The sequence below is a fragment of the Gopherus evgoodei genome, chromosome 3, assembly GCF_007399415.2.
Source record: "Gopherus evgoodei ecotype Sinaloan lineage chromosome 3, rGopEvg1_v1.p, whole genome shotgun sequence".
In the NCBI taxonomy this organism is placed as follows: Eukaryota; Metazoa; Chordata; order Testudines; family Testudinidae; genus Gopherus; species Gopherus evgoodei.
Window position 1 is genome coordinate 111,500,546 of NC_044324.1, and position 21,810 is coordinate 111,522,355.

Genomic DNA, 21,810 nt, shown 5'->3' on the forward strand with positions numbered 1-21,810 from the left:
TTTAATTTTTTTTTAAAATTTCTTTTATTTTCTTCTCAGGAGGAGTACAAAACCAAACGAGCAATGCATCTTTAATGGCTGCAAAATACTCCCCTATAGCCTGGCTGGCCAGATCTGCTGTCCAGTGTATAAGGGGGGGCAAAGCCCCGGTTCCATCTACCTTCCTCCTGTACTTTTTTCTGCCAAGATCTACTGCAGGGACCATCTTGATAGTAGCCTCTGTGCATCCTAAGTTCATTCACTGAAATTCTGAACAGCCCTTACCCTGTCCATTCAAGGGAGGGCAGGGTGTGCCTTATTCCCTCCCACCCCACCATCCAGCCATGTAAGGGACACCACAATCTAACTTCAAATGACTTGCTGAATGTCACATAGGAAATCCCTATCAAAACCGGAAGAGGAATTTTCCAAATCCATGATCTCCTAATCAACAACAAGCAAAATCTACTTGCAATAATTAAATGTCAAATGCTGCTTGCAAGCACTCCCACTGATTTCATGGAATCACAGACGCTAGAGATGGAAAAGACTATCCAGACTTCAGTGAAAGTACACCTGGGACTGAGGTAAACAAGAACTGGTCCTAAAACTGGTACAAGAAGACAAAACTAAAAATATATCCTAGGTGAATAATTTAATCCTGATTGGTTGCCTACAGCTGATAACAACAAGATACTGACAGATTCAATTCTGTACAAAGATTAACAATGGTTTGGTAATTTTTCCATTTGACATTTTTGGTTTTTCCTATCTTAAAGGCTTAAGCCATGTTTTGCTAAAACAAATTCAGGTTGCGTAATTCCATACTGGCATTCCATTTCATATAGCTCCAGGTATGAATTATTACTATCTTGCTCTGACATAACAGGGTGGAAGAACAGAATGCAAAATAAAGTTGCAGTGTTCAATCTGATGATATATTTTCTCACCACTAAAGGTACATTAGTACCAGAGAGCACAGTTTAATTATTAAACACCTTCTGAGTTAAGAGTGCATAACCAAGGAATAGGTAACAGTGACTTATTACTACTGTTCAAGTTTTCTAAGCTTGGATGGTAGATATGGCTCGACTAAGATATAGGCAATGCATCAAAAATTAAAGACATCTTTATAAAAGATGCAATTCTAATTTTTTTGTTTACTTATCTTTCTCCTGAAATATATATATTTCACTTGCAACGGTAAACTATAATTCAATAGCCTAATATCTATGTACTGTCTGGAGTGTCCTAACTAGGTTTCTAATTATCCTGCTCTGCACACAGACATGCAGCTCCTCAGGTTTCAACTCTAGGAATTTCTGACTTATTTTATTCTCAAAAGGAGAGGCCAGTGCCAGAGCAGAAAAGGGCAGAGGTTGGTACCTGAGGATCTGTGGGTAGTCTCAGTTCTAATGCTGAAGATCTTAAGCCCCTCTAGCACAATTCCAGGCCCCACACTTCCTTCATCTTGCCAATGATTTCCCTGCCACCCTGTGTTCCGGGACCCTCCTCTGATGAGACTCACAAAGCACAGGGAGACCTTCACTGGTGGAAAATCATCTAGATTTGGAAGGCAGCATGCCCTCTGGACTAGCTGCTCTTTGAGCTCACCCTCCATGGCTCAACATGTCTCAAAAACTAATCTCCGTCCCATCTACACAATAGTCTCATGTAGGAGTTTCCACAGGTTCTGCAGGAAAAGGTTGCCTAGGAGGTGCTCCCCACGTATACATGCATTGGCCACATTTGGACCCCAATCCTGCAAAGACTTACTCGGGTGCTTAGGTCAATAGGATTATTTACAATGTGTAAAATTAATCATGTGAGTCTTTAGTAGAATTAGATCCTTGGCCAGTATTTGCATGCTTTCACTCCCCTCCATATAGTGCAAATTTGAGCCTAGGATGATACTTTAGGTTGAGCAGTAAACACAGACTCAAAATACAACAGTCTAACTATCAAGACTATGTAGTGCCTAAACAGACAATTAAATGTGTATGTATAATTACTATGAGTCAGACACTGGCTTTGGAGTCCCTATTCAATCTTTTTATTAGGCAAAACATCCAGATGAAATCAATGGGTTTTTTGTCTGAAGACAGACTAAGTAAGGACTCCAGAATTTGACTCACATTAATTAGGCAGTTGTGAGCGCACATATTTTCAAGAACTAAATAGACTTGGTAGTTAGGATTGCATATTTTGATTCTATATTTACTGCTCAACCTAGTAATGAAATATTATGCCAATCCCCCAAATTTCCCACTTTTGTTTTATATGGAGGAGACAAATGGATGTAAATATCATCCAGTTGTGCTGATATATGGATGTTTTGCCCGGGGAAAGATTTAATAAGAGCATTAATTGTTTCTTATTTTAATGAGGAATAAAAAAGAGCCAGAACAAGCATTGTCTCATGAAAGATCAAACTTCCAAAGGGAAGACTGGTGCCTTACTTGCATGCTATACAGTTACAATTAGAGAACATTAAATGATATATAGTAATCTCTGCATAAATCCAAAAGCAGCCTTGGTGCTATTACTTAATAATGCTTTATTCTTCACAATATCAAATTATTTTTGCTTCCAAATGAGAACATATCACTTATGTATTTATTTCAAAGAAATAGACCTTTGGTGTCAACCCATGCCTTACCCATGTCATACGTATTCGATCTACAGTGCTGTAGCGACATTCCGTGATTAAATTATCCCCCTGAAATACAAAATATAAGAAGTTCATAGTTATGAAGTTTAATAACATTTGGTTCAGGTGATGATTTACTATTACAAAAGTTTAACAAATAATGGTCAGAACACTGGAATCCAGAGATTTGAATTTTTGAAGGAGCAGAGGATGAGTACATTAGCCCAGACTAAAACTTTGGTGGTTTAATTAATTCATAATTCATTATCCTCAGCAGGTGTAAATTAGTCTGGCTCCATTGACTTAAATGAAGGTCTGAGAACCTAGTCCATTATTTGTACTTCAGTAGCACTCAAAAGTTCCAGTCACGACCAAGGCCCTCACAGGTAGGAAGATGTGGTTCTTGTTCCAAATTCCTTACAATCTATGGGTATGGATATTTTGTTTGTGGTACTACCTGTGTGAATAAGGAAAAGATTTTCCCTATCATAAAAGCACCATATTGTTTGCCATGATTGACAGTCTCTCCTCAAGAGAACCCTGAGCTTGGTATGGCAGGAGGTGTGATGAGCTCCGACTGAAATGAATTGACAGATTTATTTGGAGAAAGTTGCACATTTTCTGTCTTTAGTATGTTCAATTAATTCTTCATTTTCATGACAACTAAATTGTTGTACCGTGTTTTTAAATAATAAAAAGCAGTAGCTCACAGAATAACTAATCTTTTCTACCAAATCAAATGCAGTCTACATATCCCTATGCAAAGCAATATGGATCAGAAATTATAACACCGGACTTATGAGGAGTGCAGAAGTACTGGCTGGACACATTTTTATTAGCCTTGTGGGCAATTCTTATCTAACTTTTAATTAGAGGAGTTCAGGGCTCTCACGTGCTTGTTTATTCATTGACTGAGTTGTTAAATGATTACTAAAAAGAGGGAAGCCTACCTTTTCTGAGAAATATTTTCTATCCCTTAAAGAAGATGATGCCAGAGTGGCTGTAGCCACTGCCCCTCGCAAAGTAGTCCTAAGAGCAGAAGAATTCAGTGCCACAGGGCATAGGCCTGCTACTTAAAAAAGGAATATTTTGTTAGCCGCCAATGACCTCTGCCCCCCCCCCCCGCAAAAAAAAAGGAGGGGAAACTGAAGGAGTTGGGTAATAGAATCATGGATTTAGAAAATTCCTCTTCTGGCCTTAGTGATTTAAAAAACAACAACAAAAACAGCAACAAAAGCCTACAACTTTCCCTGTAAGTGGAAGCAGAGAACAGGATAGAATTAGAAATATGATACTTTGGGGAATTTCAGAGCACACCAGTTCTGCGGATTTTTCTGTTTATTTGTATATAGATAGCTGAGTTATTAAGCCCTTATCTGCTGATTTAATCTCTCTTGAAATGGTCAGGAGATTACCTACCAGAAAGTCTGAATCCACCTCTGCCTATGTAGTTCTGATAGTGTGTACACCTTTACAGCTTTGTAATAAAATTATGTAATTAGTTGTGAAATGGATAAAGTGGACTTATTGGTTCTAGGAGCAGACATCATCTTAACTATACTCTGACTCTTTGAAGAAGATATATATATCTTCGCAGGTCCAGAAAGAGGTGCGAGGCAGACCAGTAGAGGGTCTCTGAGTAAAGGGTAAAAAATAGGAGTGATGTCATGGTAGGGATTTGCTATAGACCATCAAATCAGGAAGAGGAGGTGGATGAGGCATTTCTAGAATAAACAACAGAAATATCCAAAACACAAGACCTGGTAGTAATGGGGGACTTTAACTATCCAGACATCTGCTGGAAAAGTAATAGGGCAAAACACAATATTTCCAATAAATTCTTGGACTGTATTGGGGAGAACTTTGCATTCCAGAAAGTGGAGGAAGTAACAAGGATGACAGCCATTTTCGACTTGATTCTGACCAACAAGGAGGAATTAGTAGCAAACCTGAAGGTGGAAGGCAATTTGGGTGAAAGTGATCAGGAAATGATAGAGTTCATGGTTCTAAGAAAAAGAGTGAGAGTAGCAGAACAAGGACAACTGACTTCAAAAAAAGCAGACTTTAACAAATTCAAGAGAACTGATAGGTAAGGTCTCATGGGAAGAAAATCTAAGGGAAAAAGGAGTTCAGGAAAGCAGGTAATTTCCCAAAAAGATAATAACTGCAATCTATCCTGATGTGAAGAAAAGACAGAAAGAATAGTAAGAGGCCAATATGGCTCCATCAGGAGCTCTTTGATAACCTGAAAATCAAAAAGAAATCCTACAAAAAAGTGGAAATATGGACAAATTGCTAAGAAGGAGTACAAAAGAACAGCACAAGTATATAGGAACAAAATCAGAAAGGCTGAGGCACAAAATGAGTTGTACACCTTGCAAGGGAAGTAAAAGCCAATAAGAAGAGGTTCTTTCAATACATTAGGAGCAAGAGAAAGATGAAGGAAAGTGTAAGTCTTCTACTTAGTGGGAAGAAGAGTTAATTGATAACATAAAAAAGCTGAGATGTTAAATGCCTATTTTGCTTCAATCTTCACTAAAATATTAATATGATCAGATACCTATCACAATTAATATTAACAGCAAGGGGGAACGAATGCAAGTCAAAACAGGGAAAGAACAGGTTAAAGAATATTTAGATGAGTTAGATGTATTCAAGTTTGCAGGACCTGATGAAATTCATCTTAGGGTACTTAAGGAACTAGCTGAAGCAATCTCAGAACCATTGACAATTCTCACTGAGAACTGGAGGATAAGTGGGGTCCCAGAAAACTAGAAAAAGGCAAACATAGTACCTATCTTTAAAGAGGGGAACAAAGGGGACCTTATAGGGGAATTATAGACCAGTCAGTCTAACTCCGATACTTGGAAAGATATTGGTACAAATTATTAAACAAACAATTTATGAGCTCTTAAAGGATAATAAGGTGATAAGGAATAGCCAAAATGGATTTGTCAAGAACAAAGCATGCCAAACCAACCGAATTTTCTTCTCTGGCCTAGAGGATAAGGGGGAAGCAGTGGACATGACATATCTTGATTTTAGTAAGACTTTTGATACAGTCCCACATGACAGTCTCTTAAACAAACTAGGGAAATGTGGTCTATGTGTAATTACTATATGGTGGGTACACAACTGGTTAAAAAACCCTATTCAGAGAATAATTGTCAATGGTTTGTTGTTAAACTGGGAGGGTATATCTAGTGGGGTCCTGGAAGTGTCAGTCCTCGGTCCAGTACTATTCACCATTTTCATTAATGACTTGGATAATGGAAATTGGCAAAGCTCCATTAATGTCAGAGGAACTATGCTGATTTACACTAGCTGAGTACCTGGCCCTTTGAGTACAGGTAGTTATAGAATATCCAGCAAAGCTTTCTTTGTTTGGTGATTAGCTCTTCTAGTTTCAAATGCATCATAAGCTTCTAATACTTGCAGAGAACAAATAGTATGAACTCCACAACTCTAAAGAACAGCACATGCAGAAACAGACCGAGAGACTGATAGGAATGTCTGAGGAGTATACTTTGAATTAATTGTTCTACCATACTGCCAATAAGCAATATTATTGTTATTATTATTTATATGTATTGTGGTAGCAGTAATATTGGAATCGTTGGGTAGCAAATTATGATAATTTTGATGCTGGTGATTCATATTATAGCAGGCATAGGCCAGGGCCACTTGAGAGAAGGTTGAATTCCATCTTCCATTCTAGCCCTCTCTTTTTGAGTTGCTCATAATATACTCAAGCAAATGTGCTTTTCAGTCTCTTTTCTATATATTTCTGTTTATTCTTTAATCTAAAAGGGACTTTTCTCTATAATTTGCATACAGGCTTTTTCTATAAAGCCGTCCAAACTTCTAATCCTCTCCCAGCCCCCACTTTCTCCTTCCCAAACCCCTGCATCCCTTCTCTGGAGGTGGAAGCAGTGCTTTCTCTTTTGAAGTCCCACTGAACTGTTAGCAGTCAGACTTCAAAAGGAAAATACTGCTCTCCCCTGCAACCACAGCTGCATCTGAGAAGTGGCCAGGCTTTGAATTGAAAGCTAGATAAAGGTTCCCATTTCAGTTTCTTACTTTAGAAGGGCAAGTATCAAGGGAATGGGGGAGGAGAGAGAGAGATGAAGGGGATTGTGAGGGGAAGACTGACAGTTTTAAGCAAACATTCAGTCACTCTGGTGGCCTTTTCTTGTAACTTTCAACTCACTTTCTGTTATAGGCCCCAATTCTGAAAAAATTAACAGGTGCTTAACTTTACCCATATGTGTTATCCAATTGAAGTCAATGGGACTGCTCCCACTGCATGAAGATAAGCACATGATGAACTGCTTTGCTGGATCATGACTGCAGTGCTCAGAGCCCTGCAAAATCAAGCCTCAGTTTATAGCCTCTCTGCCAAGACTGCCAAAAAAGGTGCCAGTCAGAGCTAACCAGAGCTGAGTGAATAATCTGTAAGGAATTTAGACTCTTTCTTCTCATGGAATGTCTGCAATTAGATGGTGATTGAATTGAATTTATTTGTTAATAAAAAGTGTTGAAGATTTCTGAATTTTTTTAAATTGTGTATTCTATTATTTATTTATTTTATAATGCTCAGGAGTGTGCTAGTGCCTCAGAGAAAATGAGACATCATGATTTCTTGCCCCAAGGAGATTCAGTTACTCAGTGAAGGTCAATGCAGAGCATGATGGAGTAATGAAGTTTTTTCCCTTTAGCAACAAATAAAAAATTTAAAATAAATGGAAGGCTTAGTTGACTGATTTCCTTTCTGTGTGTGAGGTGGAACATAAACAGCTCTTTGCAAATACTTGATAGTCAAGATGTGTTGTGTTAATTACAATGGTCAGGAAAGCCATATGATATTGTTTCCTTTCCCTGACTGGATGAATGCACAAAAAAATTGGCACACTCACATATGAGAGTTTAAAATGTGCTTTCCACAAACATTTGTGACAATAAAACTCAATTGCTCAAATGTTTGGAGAAACCAAACACAAAAGAGATCAGAACATGGTCAAAGAAAATTATTTAAAAATGTAGGTAAATATTCATGGGATACTGTTTAAGTATTTTCCCAACTCTAAGTGATGGTGGTTTTGTGAAAGGCAGGAAAGTGAATAAGATAGAAAAGTCATTTCACAAGCAAAATTAATCCTAACTATGAACAAAATATTAGTCACTGTGGCTCACAAACTATGGTAAGGGGAAGAATTAAGAGATTCGTACAGGCAAGATAGTTCTTTCTTCCTTTAGATACTGAAACTCCTGAAAATTGAAGTCAAACTCATCATCATAAGCAAGCAGCTTCTGTTCTTCACCCTTGCGGAAGTGACGCATCCTGATGGCTCTGCCAGCAAGATGGGCATGGAGAAGAACAGCAAACACATGAATCCCACTTGGCCTCTCAGCATCCAAGGCCTGATAAAGGGAAACCAACAAAATTGTCAGTACATCACAAGCACAAAAGGTAAACAGATGAGTGAGAATGTTAAATGTATAAACGCACTGTATGTTTCCTCAGTTTATAGTACAGTAACTGCTCACTTACTGTCCTCCCGCTTAACATTGTTTCGAAGTTCCATTACTGCTCCATTAGGGAACATGCTCGTTTAAAGTTGTGCAATGCTCCCTTATAATGTCGCCATAAGGGAGTCTTCTCCTCCTCCCCCTCCCAGCACTTCTGCTGCTGCCAAATAGCTGTTTGGCAGCACTTAGGACTTTCTGGGAGGGAGGGAGCAAGCGGGGAAGCTGCCCCCCCACCCCCGGCAGGCAGGACTACCTGGAATGCAGGGGCTTTAGTGGCTGCAGGGCCCTGGGCTAAGGTGGCCCCGGCATCCTGGCCTGCAACTCTAAAGCCCCTTTCGGAATGTGGCCCTGCGAGCACAGGCCGGAGGACTCAGGAGAAGCAGGGGCAGCCACGCAACCAGTGGCTGGAGAGAAGTGGCGCTTTCCCCTTCAAAGCTGACCAAAGAGAAGCTCCCAGAATCGAAGCTCCCAGAATCAGGGCCGGCTCTAGCCATTTTGCCGCCCCAAGCACGGCGGCATGCTGCATGGGGCGCTCTGCCACTCGCTGGTCCCATGGCTTCGGTGGACCTCCCGCAGGCGTCCCTGCGGAGGGTCCGCTGGTCCTGCGGCTCCGGTGGAGTTCCCGCAGGCGTGCCTGCGGATGCTCCACCGGAGCCATGGGACCAGCGGACCCTCCGCAGGGACACCTGTGGGAGGTCCACCGGAGCCACCTGCCACCCTCCCGGCAACTGGCAGAGCCGCCCCCCGTGGCATGCTGCCCCAAGCACTTGCTTGGCATGCTGGGATCTGGAGCCGGCCCTGCCCAGAATCACGGCTCCCAGAATCAAGTCCATGGGGGCGGTGCCGCACTGCACAGAGCCACCTGCACACCCCCGGCACCAAGCAGCAGCTGCCCCAGGTAAGTGCTCTGCATCTTCTGCCTGTCTCAGCCCTGAGCCTCCCCCCGCATCCCCACCCTGAGTGCCCTCCCACACCTTAACTCCCTCCCAGACCCCACATCTGACTCTGAGCAGCATCCTGTACCCTAACTCCCTCCTAGACCCTGCACCCCCAGCCCTGAGCCCCAGGGGTAAGCCAGGGGCACCTCCCAACCACTATACAGTATATAATGCCTTTTGTCTGCCCCCAAAAAATTTCCTTGGAACCTAACCCCCCACATTTACATTAAATCGTATGGGAAAATTGGATTTGTTTATCGTTTTACTTAAAGTTGCAGTTTTCAACCCATTTACAGTTTACAACTACCAACACCCCCATCTCGGTACTGTCAGTTGCACACCCAAATCCTAGCTCTAGTTTGGCCTTAAACCCAAACCATAGCTTAAATTAACTATACATTCAAACTTGTCTCAACTCTAGATAGGACAAAATATCAATGAGAGTATTATTTAGTACCTTAATCACTGGTTTCATACCATATCTCAATAACACAAAGTGGAACAGAATCCTCTCCTCAAAACTACATTAAAGATCTTATAATGAAACTGAGACTGTACAATTTAATACTTTGGTACACACAGCAAAACCTCAGTACCTGTATCTTAACCAGTCTTCACTGATCAATCTAACACCATTTTTCAGACTGTTACTTCAATACATAGAACCTTTAGCTTTTGCATAGATCTTAGTTAACCTCTTTCCATTTGTGGTTAGCTTTCTATACTATAATGTCTTTGCTTTGCAGAGTGAAATGTTTTATCTAGTATTATATTAAAAAGTGTATAAAATAATTTAATATTTTATATAATACCTCATTATATGTATCAATATATATAACTGGAATATTGAATGTTACAATGTCAACTTCACAGAATAATCTCAGCCCAGAGAAAATCATAATTTAAAAAAATACTAAAAACTCTATTGTTTGAAGGTATTTATATCCAGAAAGATCCGAAGTTTTGGTGTCTAGTAAGAGGGAAATGCCTTTGCTCAAGTGAGTTTAACTAATATTTGTTATTCTTCCCAATAAGTTAATTTAAAAATGTCTTCACAAATTAATATGGAGACCGAAACCTAATAGTATTAGACAGGACACATACTTCTTCCAGACATTCCAGAGTGCAGTGACCTTCTGCTATGAATTCAGGCATGCCCGGTGGGATATTGTGGAAGAGGCTAACCCAAAGACCAGCTTCAATAACCCCAGCATCATATTTCCGTAAATCTGTAGTATAAAATAGCCTCAGTCCAGAGTTATCTATCAAACCTGCAACAAAAGAGCATTGTCAACTGTGGCTATAAATCAGGATAAAAAATCTAATCACAGAGTTTGTCTCAGATTTGTTCATAAATTTTTACATGAAAATCATGCAAGGGAAGTTTTAAATTGGAAATGGGTTAAATATTTCACAGGAATTAGGGAAGGAATAAATAAAGGTAACTCACAAGAAAGTGGTTAAATAAGGTATGTTGATACCTGAATCAGTTTAACCTGTATGAAAAATGTTTGTCATACTCCTTTTAGTAGTTTACATGGAAATTGAAGGGTACAAGGCAGATTATGGGCAATCTTTGAAAGTGAATAACACAATCTCAAAAGGCAGAACATGTGATTTTAAAATAAAATATTTGAAAAGCAGCTCAACGCATTTCGGGTTTTTTTAGGTAATAGACATCTATTTTCATCCAGTTGTAAGTTTCTTTATCCCTTCATAACACCAGTGGTATATTTCCTGTCTGTTGACTGTAAAGAAGCCTTTTAGATTGCAGCATGTCACTGGAGACCAAGCAAGCCTCTTTTGCAACTTCTCTGATCCCTGTCACCTCAAGGAGCCTTTAATGATGAACATGATTATCCACTGTATTAATCTCAGACAGGGAAGGGAGAACTAGATAAGGATTTTTTGGTGCTACAGTCAGGGACATCTCTAGATTTTCACTACACTCTGTGCAAACCTGGGGAGGGATAGCTCAGTGGTTTGAGTATTAGCCTGCTAAACCCAGCGTTGTGAGTTCAATCCCTGAGGGGTGATCTGGGGCAAAATCAGTACTTGGTCCTGCTAGTGAAGGCAGGGGGCTGGACTCAATGACCTTTCAAGGTCCCTTCCAGTTCTAGGAGATTGGTATATCTCCAATCATTGTTTTGTGGTAGTGAATGTACTATGTGTGTTGAGCTTCCTGTGGAAATGCTAGGGACATGTCGTTTTTCTAGCCTGGAACATGTCTACGTTACTGTGAAGTCACTGAAGGAAGCTAAGCCTTATGTATAAAGACTGACAATTTCTAAGAGTCAAATTGACATTTGTCCAAGTCCATTTCATACATCAAAATGTATAGTCACGTTTATGTATTTATTTACCTTGTCACAATTCATTACAGTCAAAAGTCAATTTAGTGCCTCTGATTATTTCTCTTTGTATTAGGTATTTTTATTAGACAGGATAGAATATAAAAGAATATGACCTTCCTTATGTGTTAACTTTTTTATGATAATTTCTGTCACTTCCTTCTTTGATTTCTCTCCTCTTTTAAAATATTTGCCTTAGAAAATAAAAAATGCAAGTAAATTAACAAGAATGTCAAAGAAGGAAAGAAACTGTCCAGTGACTTGTACTTCTAAGAAACATAACAAACATGATGCCTGCAACCATATTACCTCAATACAATAGTATTAGCTGGATATGTTAAGACAGATCTTTCCCTATCTACCAATAGTTTTTCTAAAAAGTGCCCATTCACCAAAGTATGCAAGATCTAAACCGTGTAATTATTTGTAATTATTTTTACATGTTTGAGTTGGCAAACTGAATGTAAGATATGTCCTGATTTCTCCATTTTTATGCTATACATGACCAGTTACTATTGTTGATCTACAGTACAGTGCATGACTTACAACCTCTTCAGAGGTGACAAGGGAGCCAGCAACATATTGATTTTTAATACTTGTACTACTTGAGACTCTAAATTGACTTTTTTTTCTGAGCTTCTTGTAGGATATGATCTCTTTAGAGCACCAATGTATTCTGGGTTTGGGTGGGTTTTTTGGTTTTCTTCTGAAGTATCAGAAATGGCTATGGCTGGAAATGGGACCCTGGATAGGGGGCCCAATGCTCTGAGGGGGGTCTGAGCATTCTCCCTCTCAGGGGCTTAGCTGGTTGGTTCTTGATCACATGCTCAGGATCTAACTGATTGCTATATGTGAGGATGGGAAGGAATTTTCTCTCCAAGTCAGATTGGCAGTGACCTGGAGGGGGGGTCAAGTTGCCTTCCTCTGCAGCATGAAGTGCAAGTCACTTGCCAGGATTATCTGGGTATATCTCAGTTAATCATTTCCTTGCCACTGCAGGGGTATCAGGCATTGACGTACCTTGTTCCCTCCTATTCTCTGCCTGTGGCAAATAACAATCTCATGTGGACTGTAATACTTTGGACTAATTTTGGTTGTTTAGTTTAGCATGGAGGTGCTAGGTGGTGCTGATGGCTTGTGGTAGCAGGAGATCAGAATAGGTGATCTGGTGATCTCTTCTAGCTTTAACTTCTATGACCTCATTGCTCTAGAATGCGGTATTTTGTATAGTCAAGCCTCTTTATTGTCAACATCAAAATGATGTAACATTTTCTGGCAATATCTGAGAGTTTCCAATGAGATTTTCAGACAAAACCTTCCTCAATACAAAAATTAAGGGTAAAATTTTCACAATTGCCAAAGTGACTTATTAGGTTTGCCAACCCTCCAGGATTGTCCTGGAGTCTCCAGGAATTAAAGACTAATCTTTCATTAAAGAAATCATAGTGATGAAAGCTCCAGCAATTCATCCAACCAAAGTTGGCAACCCTACTTAGGAATCCTATTTTTAAAAGTGGCTTGGGCACTTAGGAGTGTAAGTCAGTCAATTATTCTTAGGCTCCTACATCATTTTTGAAAATGTTACCTTCAATCACTCAGTGGAGGCATTGGCTAAGAATCTGTTCTGCAAGGCCAGTAAGAACCGCACAGAAGATATAGTATAGAAAGAGAGAGGACAGATGTGACTTTATGACAACTCCGTGACCTCAAGATTCTAGTCTGGTCCACTAGCCAGGAGTTGTTCTAATAATTGACAGCATCTTTCCCATAGCATCGTGCACTATAGGTCCTCACCCCTTTGCTTTTTGCATGCCTCAAGCAGCAGGGCATGCAGTAGTGATGGGGAGTGGAGGGTGGCAGCAAAGGGCCACCTTTGGTGGTATCCATACTGTGCCCCCACTGGGCACATTTTCCCTTGTCACTTGATGGCTGTTTATGGAAACATATGGGGGCCACAGCAGGAGGCAAAATCCTTCCCATGGCTTCCAAAGTTAAATCATCATTCCAGTCTTCCCATGTCTTTCATTATTATTATTATTATTTTTTGTTAACAAGTCATTTAGAATAAAATCATAAAATTATACAATGTGGTTAATTAAAACAAAACAATGGTTCTGTGAGGATAATTAAGTGCTCTCCTTGGAGCCTGAAATCTCTGATTTTCAGCTGATATTTCATGGAAAATCATTAAATGTCAGTGATATTAATGGGGACTCTTGTATTCAATGCAAACTGGTTTTGACAATATCTGAGAAACTTATAGAGTTTGCAGAATGGAGAAAGTGCTCAATTAAATAAATGTATTTTAGGTGGACTTGACTGTATTAATACAAAAATAGGACAGAGATAGGGTCTCTTAAGCTATGAGCAGAGGATTTAATGTGGACATGAGTTTACTAATGATGATAGATTCATCTTAAGTAAGAATTAAAAGGGCATGTGGAACATTTTACCCAGTTAGCATTTTGCCAGATAACAGTAAATTCTCAGGTAACTCAGCACATATTTGTTTAAGATCCAAAATGAATTACTACTCTTTTTTAAGAAGTTAGCTTTGAAATGCCTTAGATTATTCTGGGATGTCTCTGCTTTCACAGCAAAAATTCCCTTTGCTTCTATTTAACTTCAGTAATTTTCTTCAACTTGTTGATAAAAATAAAAAAATAATATTACAAAAGGAGAGTAAATCTTTCAAGATATGAATTCTTTAATCTATGATTTGTCTAGCATCCTGAGTAATCATTTTTCAGAAACTGCCCTCAATTGTGGTAGCTTACTTATTCTTTGTTTAATCTTGTTCCCTGATTCCTCTACTGAATTTTTTTCAGAGTGGTAGCCATATTAAGCTTATGCTCAAATAAATTTATTAGTCTCTAAGGTGTCACAAGTACTCCTCATTCTTTTTACTGAAATTTTGTTTGTTTTTACATTATGTATGCTTCAAGGTCACTTGATGCAAGCTAATTAATGCTAGTCATCTTTCAGCAAGGCTAAAACTTATCAGTGTAAGGAACAGGATACAAACAGACACAATATGAAGTATTTAGTGATAAAACAGTTATTCATTGCTCATGATGGGCCTGATCCAGAATTCTTTGTGCATCCAAAACTTCCATTAATTTCCATCGAGTCTTCTGGTGTGCAAGGAATGAAAGATTGGATCTGATATTGAATAGGGACAATATCAGAGGAAAATGGACTTCTATTTTGCAGTTAATTTGGTTCACCTGTTCTGGTGAAAGGATGAGATACATCAGCATGCAATACATTCTGAAATCCTGAATATTATGGTTAGGATGAATGAACATACCTTCTAGATATGATGGATTGTCATAATGGACTTCCATAAGCACATACTGAGGGTCTGTTGGTGTGCCAATGGATAAACCAACATGAGGAGGATATGTAAAGGCCTGTAATTTGAAACATGCACATCTGGTTAATAGGGTTCCTGTCCTGACCACATGTCAGTTTTGTTTTGATCAATATACCTACTGATTTTAAAACAGTGATATAACAGTGTAAATAAGAATTATGTGAACTATAGACAAACAACAATTCTTTTTAAAACTTACTGGACATGGCATCATGGAATGATATATCCCATTAAATAATAATGAATGCATAAACCAAACCACTAAAACTATATAAAATATTCAACTCTGCTGCTCGCTAACAGGATATTCATCCTACATTTGTTGACTGAGCTGCAAAAGGAAATTAAATTTAATAAGTGTCAGTATTGCATCATCAAGCGGGTTAGTTGGAAAATTTTTTTTTTATGAACACTTGAATGTAAAGTAAAAATGTTGTTAATTTTTAAAAGCAACAATTTCCAGATAATATGCTGGTTATATGAGTTTAGACTGTTCTTAGACAAACTGATACATTCTCAGTAAAATTATTTGAGCCTCAAAAGTGATCCTATATCTACTAGAAGAGGTCATTTATCAAACTTCAGACCTGTCGGAAACCAAGTTACACTGTTTCCCATATACAAATAGTATTTTTGCACTTTGTATTCTAGGATCCCAGCACTCTAGTGGTTTACATAAATGAATTAAACCTCACAACACTTCTATATTATCATCCTTATGTTGCATATGAGGAAATTGAGGCACTAAGGGGTTCGGTGACAATGCCAGAATAGAACCCAGATCTTCCCTTTCCTACTCCAGTGCATTAACAACAGGATTATCCTTGCAAAGACTGGGATAAACTTTGTTAAACCAGATTTTATTTATATAGGCTTCTTACTTCACTTGAACCAAGATAGAGGAAAGTTACAAATATGAGGCTAGAGTGTAGAGTTATGGCCAAAATGCACAAAGTACATGTCAGGAGCGATGTGCAAAAGAGGCCTAAAGTTGTCCATTGAACAGCCCTGATTCCGATGCTAGACTGTGCTTGGAAGTTCCAGCTGCAGTGTGACAGTACCATGAGGACTGCCCTAACTTTAACATTTGCAAGGGGCTGAAAACATAGCCTAGGATTGGCATGCCATCAGGATTGTGTCCTCCTTCTCATAGTCATAAGAACAAATGAACGACCATACTGGGTCAGACTAATGGTCCATCTAGCCAAGTATCCTATCTTCCAATAGTGGCCAATTCCAGGTGCTCCAGAGGGAATGAACAGAGCAGGCAATCCTCAAGTAATCCATCCCCTGTCATTCACTCCCAGCTTCTGGCCAACAGAGGCTAGGGACACTCAGGCCATGGCTACACTAGAGAGTTGCAGTGCTGGTGAGGGGGTTACAGCGCTGCAACTTAGGATGTGGCCACACTTGCAAAGCACAGCCAGCGCTGCAACTCCCTGGTTGCAGCGCTGGCTGTACACCCGGTCGAGCCTCGGGTGTAGGGATTCCAGCGCTGGTAATCCAGCGCTGGTCAGCAAGTGTGGACGCCCACCAGCGCTTTTATTGACCTCCGGGGTATAAGGAGGTATCCCAGAATTCCTGTCCACAACAAACTGGAAGAAAGGGAGAGCTCGGAGTTCAGCCAAACTGCTTATTTAAAAAACAAACACAGCTCCTGTTTGCTGAGCGAGTGGAGGCAGGCAGGGGAATTACTTTGGAATGTTCACAGCTGTTTGCTTGAAGAGAGAAACAGCACTCTCACACGGCAGGGGGGGAGGGGGAAGTCCGTGTTGAGCAGTTGCTGATCTGGTCTGACGGGTATTTAGCAGTACATAATTTGCATTTAGTGAATGAGAGAGGAGTGGGGGAAGGGAATTAGAACTTTTAAAATGATTGAAAGTAGGCACAGTCCTTAGAACTTGCAAGGCAGGGAGCTGAGAACAGTGTCAACTCCAAAAATCCATTCTGTCTGTCTCCTCCACGCTCCCTGTCACATTCCACCCCATCCCCCTCTTTTGAAAAGCACGTTGCAGCCACTTGAATGCTGGGATAGCTGCCCACAATGCACCACTCCCAACAGCGCTGCAAGTGCTGCAAATGTGGCCACACTGCAGTGCTGGTAGCTGTCAGTGTGGCCACACTGCAGCGCTGGCCCTACACAGCTGTACGAACACAGCTGTAACTACCAGCGTTGCAAAACTGTAAGTGTAGCCATGGCCTCAGAGTATGGTGTTGCATCTATACACATCCTGGCTAATAGCCATTGGTGAACGTATCCTCCATCAACTTATCTAGTTCTTTTCTGAATCCTGTTATAGTTTTGGCCTTCACAACATCCCCTGGCAAGCAGTTCCACAAGTTGTGCATTTTGTGAAGAAATACTTCCTTATGTTTGTTTTAAACCTGCTGCCTATTCATTTCATTGGGTGACCCCTCGTTCTTGGGTTAGATAAACGAATAAATTACATTTCCTCAGTCACTTTCTCCACACCAGTCAAGATTTTATAGACCTCTGTCATATCCCGCCTTAGTCATCTCTTTTCTAAGCTCAAAAGTCACAGCCAATTTCCACAGGTATTATAGGTCACCAAGTCCAGCCCCCTGCTCTGAGGCAGAACCAGATAAACCTAGACTATTCCTGACAGGTGTTTGTCCAAAGACCTCCAATGATGGGGAATCCATAACCTCCTTTGGAAGCCTATGCCAGTACTTAGCTAACCTTATAGTAAGAAAGTTTTTCGTAATATCTAACCTAAATCTCCCTTGCTGCAGATTAAGACAATTACTTCTTGTCCTACCTTCAGTGGACATGGAGAACACCTGATCACTGTCCTCTTTAGAACAGCCCTTAACATATGTGAAGAATGGTACAGGTGTCCCTTCCTTCTTTTTTCTCAAGACTAAACATAACCAGCATGCTTGCAGCAGGAAAGGTGTGTGGCATATAAGTCCCTCTCTTGGCTCTACAGTAGTGCAGGATCACCCTCTCCATGGGGGGTGATACTCCCTGGTCTGGCTATACCAGAATTACTGCCAAATTACACCTGTCATCTGGTGCAAAGTAACAGCAATGCACACAAGGATCTGTGCCAGTGTGAAATTAATCTCTGTCTTTATTTGGAGAGAAACCTCCTGTTCTTACCTAGTTTTTGGTTTTTTCCATCTTCTTCTGAAACACCAGGCGGTGTCCATTGCTGGAGGCAGGATTCCAGATTAGATGGGGCAGTCTGATATGGCACAGCCGACATTCCCAAGTCATTTTTTCCACAAGTGTTGGCACTTTCTACATTATTTTCACTACTTTTAACTTGGTGCTTAATATCCCTATCAGGTTTTATACAGAAAAGTCCATAAAATTTAACATTGTATGGTGAGACACTTAGCTATTGTGGCTATATATGCTTTAAAGAAAAGAGCTTAAGGCTTGAATCCACACAGGGACTTTGGCCTTCTGACACTGTGCATTGCAACACCTAACTTTTTGAGTACCTAAAAAATCACTGGAATGCACTGCAATCCACAAAGCCTGAGTTAGGTGCCTATGCTCCCTATCCAATGCATCGGGAGAGATAGGTGAGTAAGAATGAACTCCACAAAAGCCAGCACTCTAGGTGGGGAGGATCCTAAGTACCTTTATAGTGTTAGGACTAAGTGACCAGCTAAAATAATATGTAACTTCTTCCTGAAAAACTGTATTTACATCTTGGCTATCAAAATAAGAACCCAGGGGCTCATCTTTTGTTGTGGGGGGTGTTGCTTACAACAATCACTTAATGACAATGACAGAGCCATGTTTCCGCCTGCTCCCCATCCCCACTCTTCCAACAGCTGCTCCCAAGAGAGAGCCATGACTTCACTTAATCCCCACTCTCTACCAGTTGCTTCCTGGAGGTGGCATTTAAGGCAAAGCCCCTGCACATCCTTGAGTGCCAAGGCTGCACTGCATGTAAGGGGAAAGCACAAGTTCTCACTCCCTATTACACCATTATGCAGGTGTGTAATGGTAGAACACAATCTCACAGTTTTCAAATATGGTAAAAGTCCTAGTGACCAAAATTCTGTAGCATTAAATCCAATTTACTAATTGGCAGTATGGAAAAACCTTCACTGTGATGCACATTCCTTTAAAGCTTTATTGATAAATCATCCCAGGTAACCATTCATCCTACCTCTCCTCCAATGGCCCACGCAAAAATGACTGTCTCACATGTGAGAAAAGAATCTGGCATGTTGGGGTGGTAGCATTCATGGCCATAGTCCAACACGCTGTCATTCAAACTGCTGCTACACTGATAAAGCAGGATATGGTGCACCAGATTCCCATGGCCCTTCTGTATCAATGGTTCAACCTGTTAACACACACACAAAAGATGACATCGTGAATGAATCATTTTAAGTCACAGAAATAACTAATATAGATATGCAGACTGCATCCAAAAATATGGAGAGTTCTTATTTTAATGGAGAAGGCTTTGTCATAAAATATAACCTGGTTATAGTGTTTGAAGAGCTACTTCAGTGTTGTGCAACTCCAAGAGGCAATGCTGGTAGGATAAAGAACATGATTGCTCAACAGTATCCATGGGACATGATTGGTCAGTTCTGATACAGAATCTTCCAAAATTTGCATACTTCTAGAGTGAGAGTCTGAAAGCTGATTACCATGAAAGAAACCCAACCTCTTTCAGTGTGTAAACAGACACTTTCCGGTTACCATGGCATTTGTAAGGAAACAGAATTAATTTGACAAACTATGTTACCCAGAATGTTTTACAAGAAGTCATCCATCACAGAATAGATGCTGTAGTATGTTTGCTGTAGTGATATGCTGGAGGGTTCTCAGGAGTGCCTGGGAGCCCCTGGTTAAAATTCTGCGACTGAACTTAAGAGAAGGCTGGAGTGATTTTACTGCTGTCTAATGGAGCTCTTCCTCTATCTGGGTGCTATTAAATCATCCCTGTCAGAGATGACATCCTTGGGGCAAACATGAATGTTTCTGAAGAGCAATGTTTTTTGCTTTTTGAATAGATCAGATTCCACTAAAAGTCAGGCTATCCAAAAATACTCAAAGGGAGAGAACCTCCCCGTCACTACCCTTTCAAGGTCTGCACCCCTCTCCATCCAAGCCTTTTTCAAATTACACAAGAGAAACACTGTGCTATGCTATCAATATACTGCATATATATTTCAGGGGCAAAAATATAATCACTTCTGGCATGTAGTACTTAATATGTTTGTTTGCCTAGTAGTATTGTCTCCTTTTAATGTTACGAGAATACTTTAAAAAAAAAAAAGGGAAAACAAGTGAACTCATTCCGAAGTCCTGCAATTGCATCTTGCAATTTCACCTTCCCTGTTACAGCTGGCTCATAACTGGTGAGAACACTTTTTGTCAGAGCCTCTTGTTAAAATATTGGGAGTACATTACCGGTCTCCAGAAATTTATGTCATTGGACCTTTTTCAAACTATTGAAATGAATGTATACAACGCAGGCCACACAGAGTCTGCACACACCAAAGCCAAGTCCCCAGCTGATGCAAATTAGCATAGTTCTATTGAAGTCAATGGCACTATACTGATTTACACCAGATCTTCAGATAGTGTATCAGAGTTTACTCCTGATGGCAAATCTTAAAGTCTTCCTGATGCGGAAGCATCTTCTGCATTATTTTCCCCAATTTCCTCCACTTTGCCACTTCCCCAAACCACTGTACAAATACAAAATGTATTTACTGGAAAAGCAGCTACAGTAATGCAAGCAGTTTTCCCACAGTAATGAGATTTCCACCATTATCTTTCCAGGACTAATGATGATTCCATTATGAGAATTCCACCTCAATCTGATGTTTCCCCGACCCAGCTCCATGCAGAGTACCTGCATATCTGTCAAGAAGTGCAAAAACCAAAAACCGCCCACACCACCGTGGCTTAGAAGTTACATAGGAGTAGATGCCCCCAGCATTCAGAATCTCTTTGTAAATTATGAATGGATTCAGTGAAAAGGTTATGGGAAATGTTTTCTCTGTATATGCCATGGAAATAAGGGTACTTGTCCAAACATGTGATACGTCCGCCTGCCGCTGCAGGACCCCAGCACCAGCTGTGCTTACACTCACTACTTCAAAAACTATTTCTCTTCAAAGCAATAGGACATCACTAAAGTTAGAAATCCACATCCTGTCATTGACATCTTGTTATCTAAACAATAACATTATTTCAAATAAATATTTTTGGTTCAGCTTTCTTTGAGCTTTATTTAAAATCTTTTAAAAACAAATAATTTACAAATCCTTCAGTTGTGTTTCTGCAGTGCATTTTGTGAGAGGTTTTATACTTTTCAGACAAAATTGTAAATATACTGTACATTGTTAAAAGTGTCAGTGCAATGATAATTACATGCTTTTCTTACTACAATTTAGATAAATAAATGACATCCACCTCATGCTGATCCTTATTTTTTTAAAGTCAATGATGGAGACATAGGACACAAACATTGATGACCAAAATTTTCAAATTTGGGCCCCAAATCCAGCAAAGCATTTAAGCATGTAAATAGTCCCAAACGTTTAAAGTTTAAGCACCTTAAGTGATTTGCTATAGTAGGTACATAAAGTTAGACAGCTGAAGCCATAATTAGGCACCTAAATTAGAAAGGCCTTGTGAATACCTGCAGTTCCCATGAACATCAGTGTAAACTTTGGTGCTCAGCACCTTTGAAATTGGGGCCATATTTATTTAATGACTAAAAATGGACTATAATGCCTCATTTTAGGCACCCAAACTTGAATCTTTGGGCCAATTAATTTATAAATTTTGATTTCCCAATTGTTTGTACTTTTTAAAGTTTGGTTTTATGCCTTTTAATCCAAAGCCAAAGAACCTGAAACTAAGCTGCTTAGGTTCAGTTCTACCTTTACAAAACACCAGTCACAGAAACAAACCAACTATTCCAGCAGAAGTGTTATGCTCATGAGTGTCGAAGGTTACTAATTCATTATGGTGAA

General features: G+C 39.9%; 1 protein-coding gene across 1 annotated transcript in view; it reads right to left on the minus strand.

Moving 5' to 3' along the window:
• The window catches only part of MOXD1 (monooxygenase DBH like 1), a 107,204-nt gene that overhangs the window by 27,167 nt on the left and 58,227 nt on the right, over positions 1-21,810 (minus strand). The window contains exons 5-9 of the mRNA XM_030554244.1: positions 18,975-19,154; positions 14,758-14,860; positions 10,201-10,367; positions 7,859-8,050; positions 2,639-2,698 (exon numbers count right to left, since the gene is read on the minus strand). Coding sequence (XP_030410104.1) covers positions 2,639-2,698; positions 7,859-8,050; positions 10,201-10,367; positions 14,758-14,860; positions 18,975-19,154 — 702 coding nt within the window. The remainder of the gene's footprint in view (positions 1-2,638; positions 2,699-7,858; positions 8,051-10,200; positions 10,368-14,757; positions 14,861-18,974; positions 19,155-21,810) is intronic.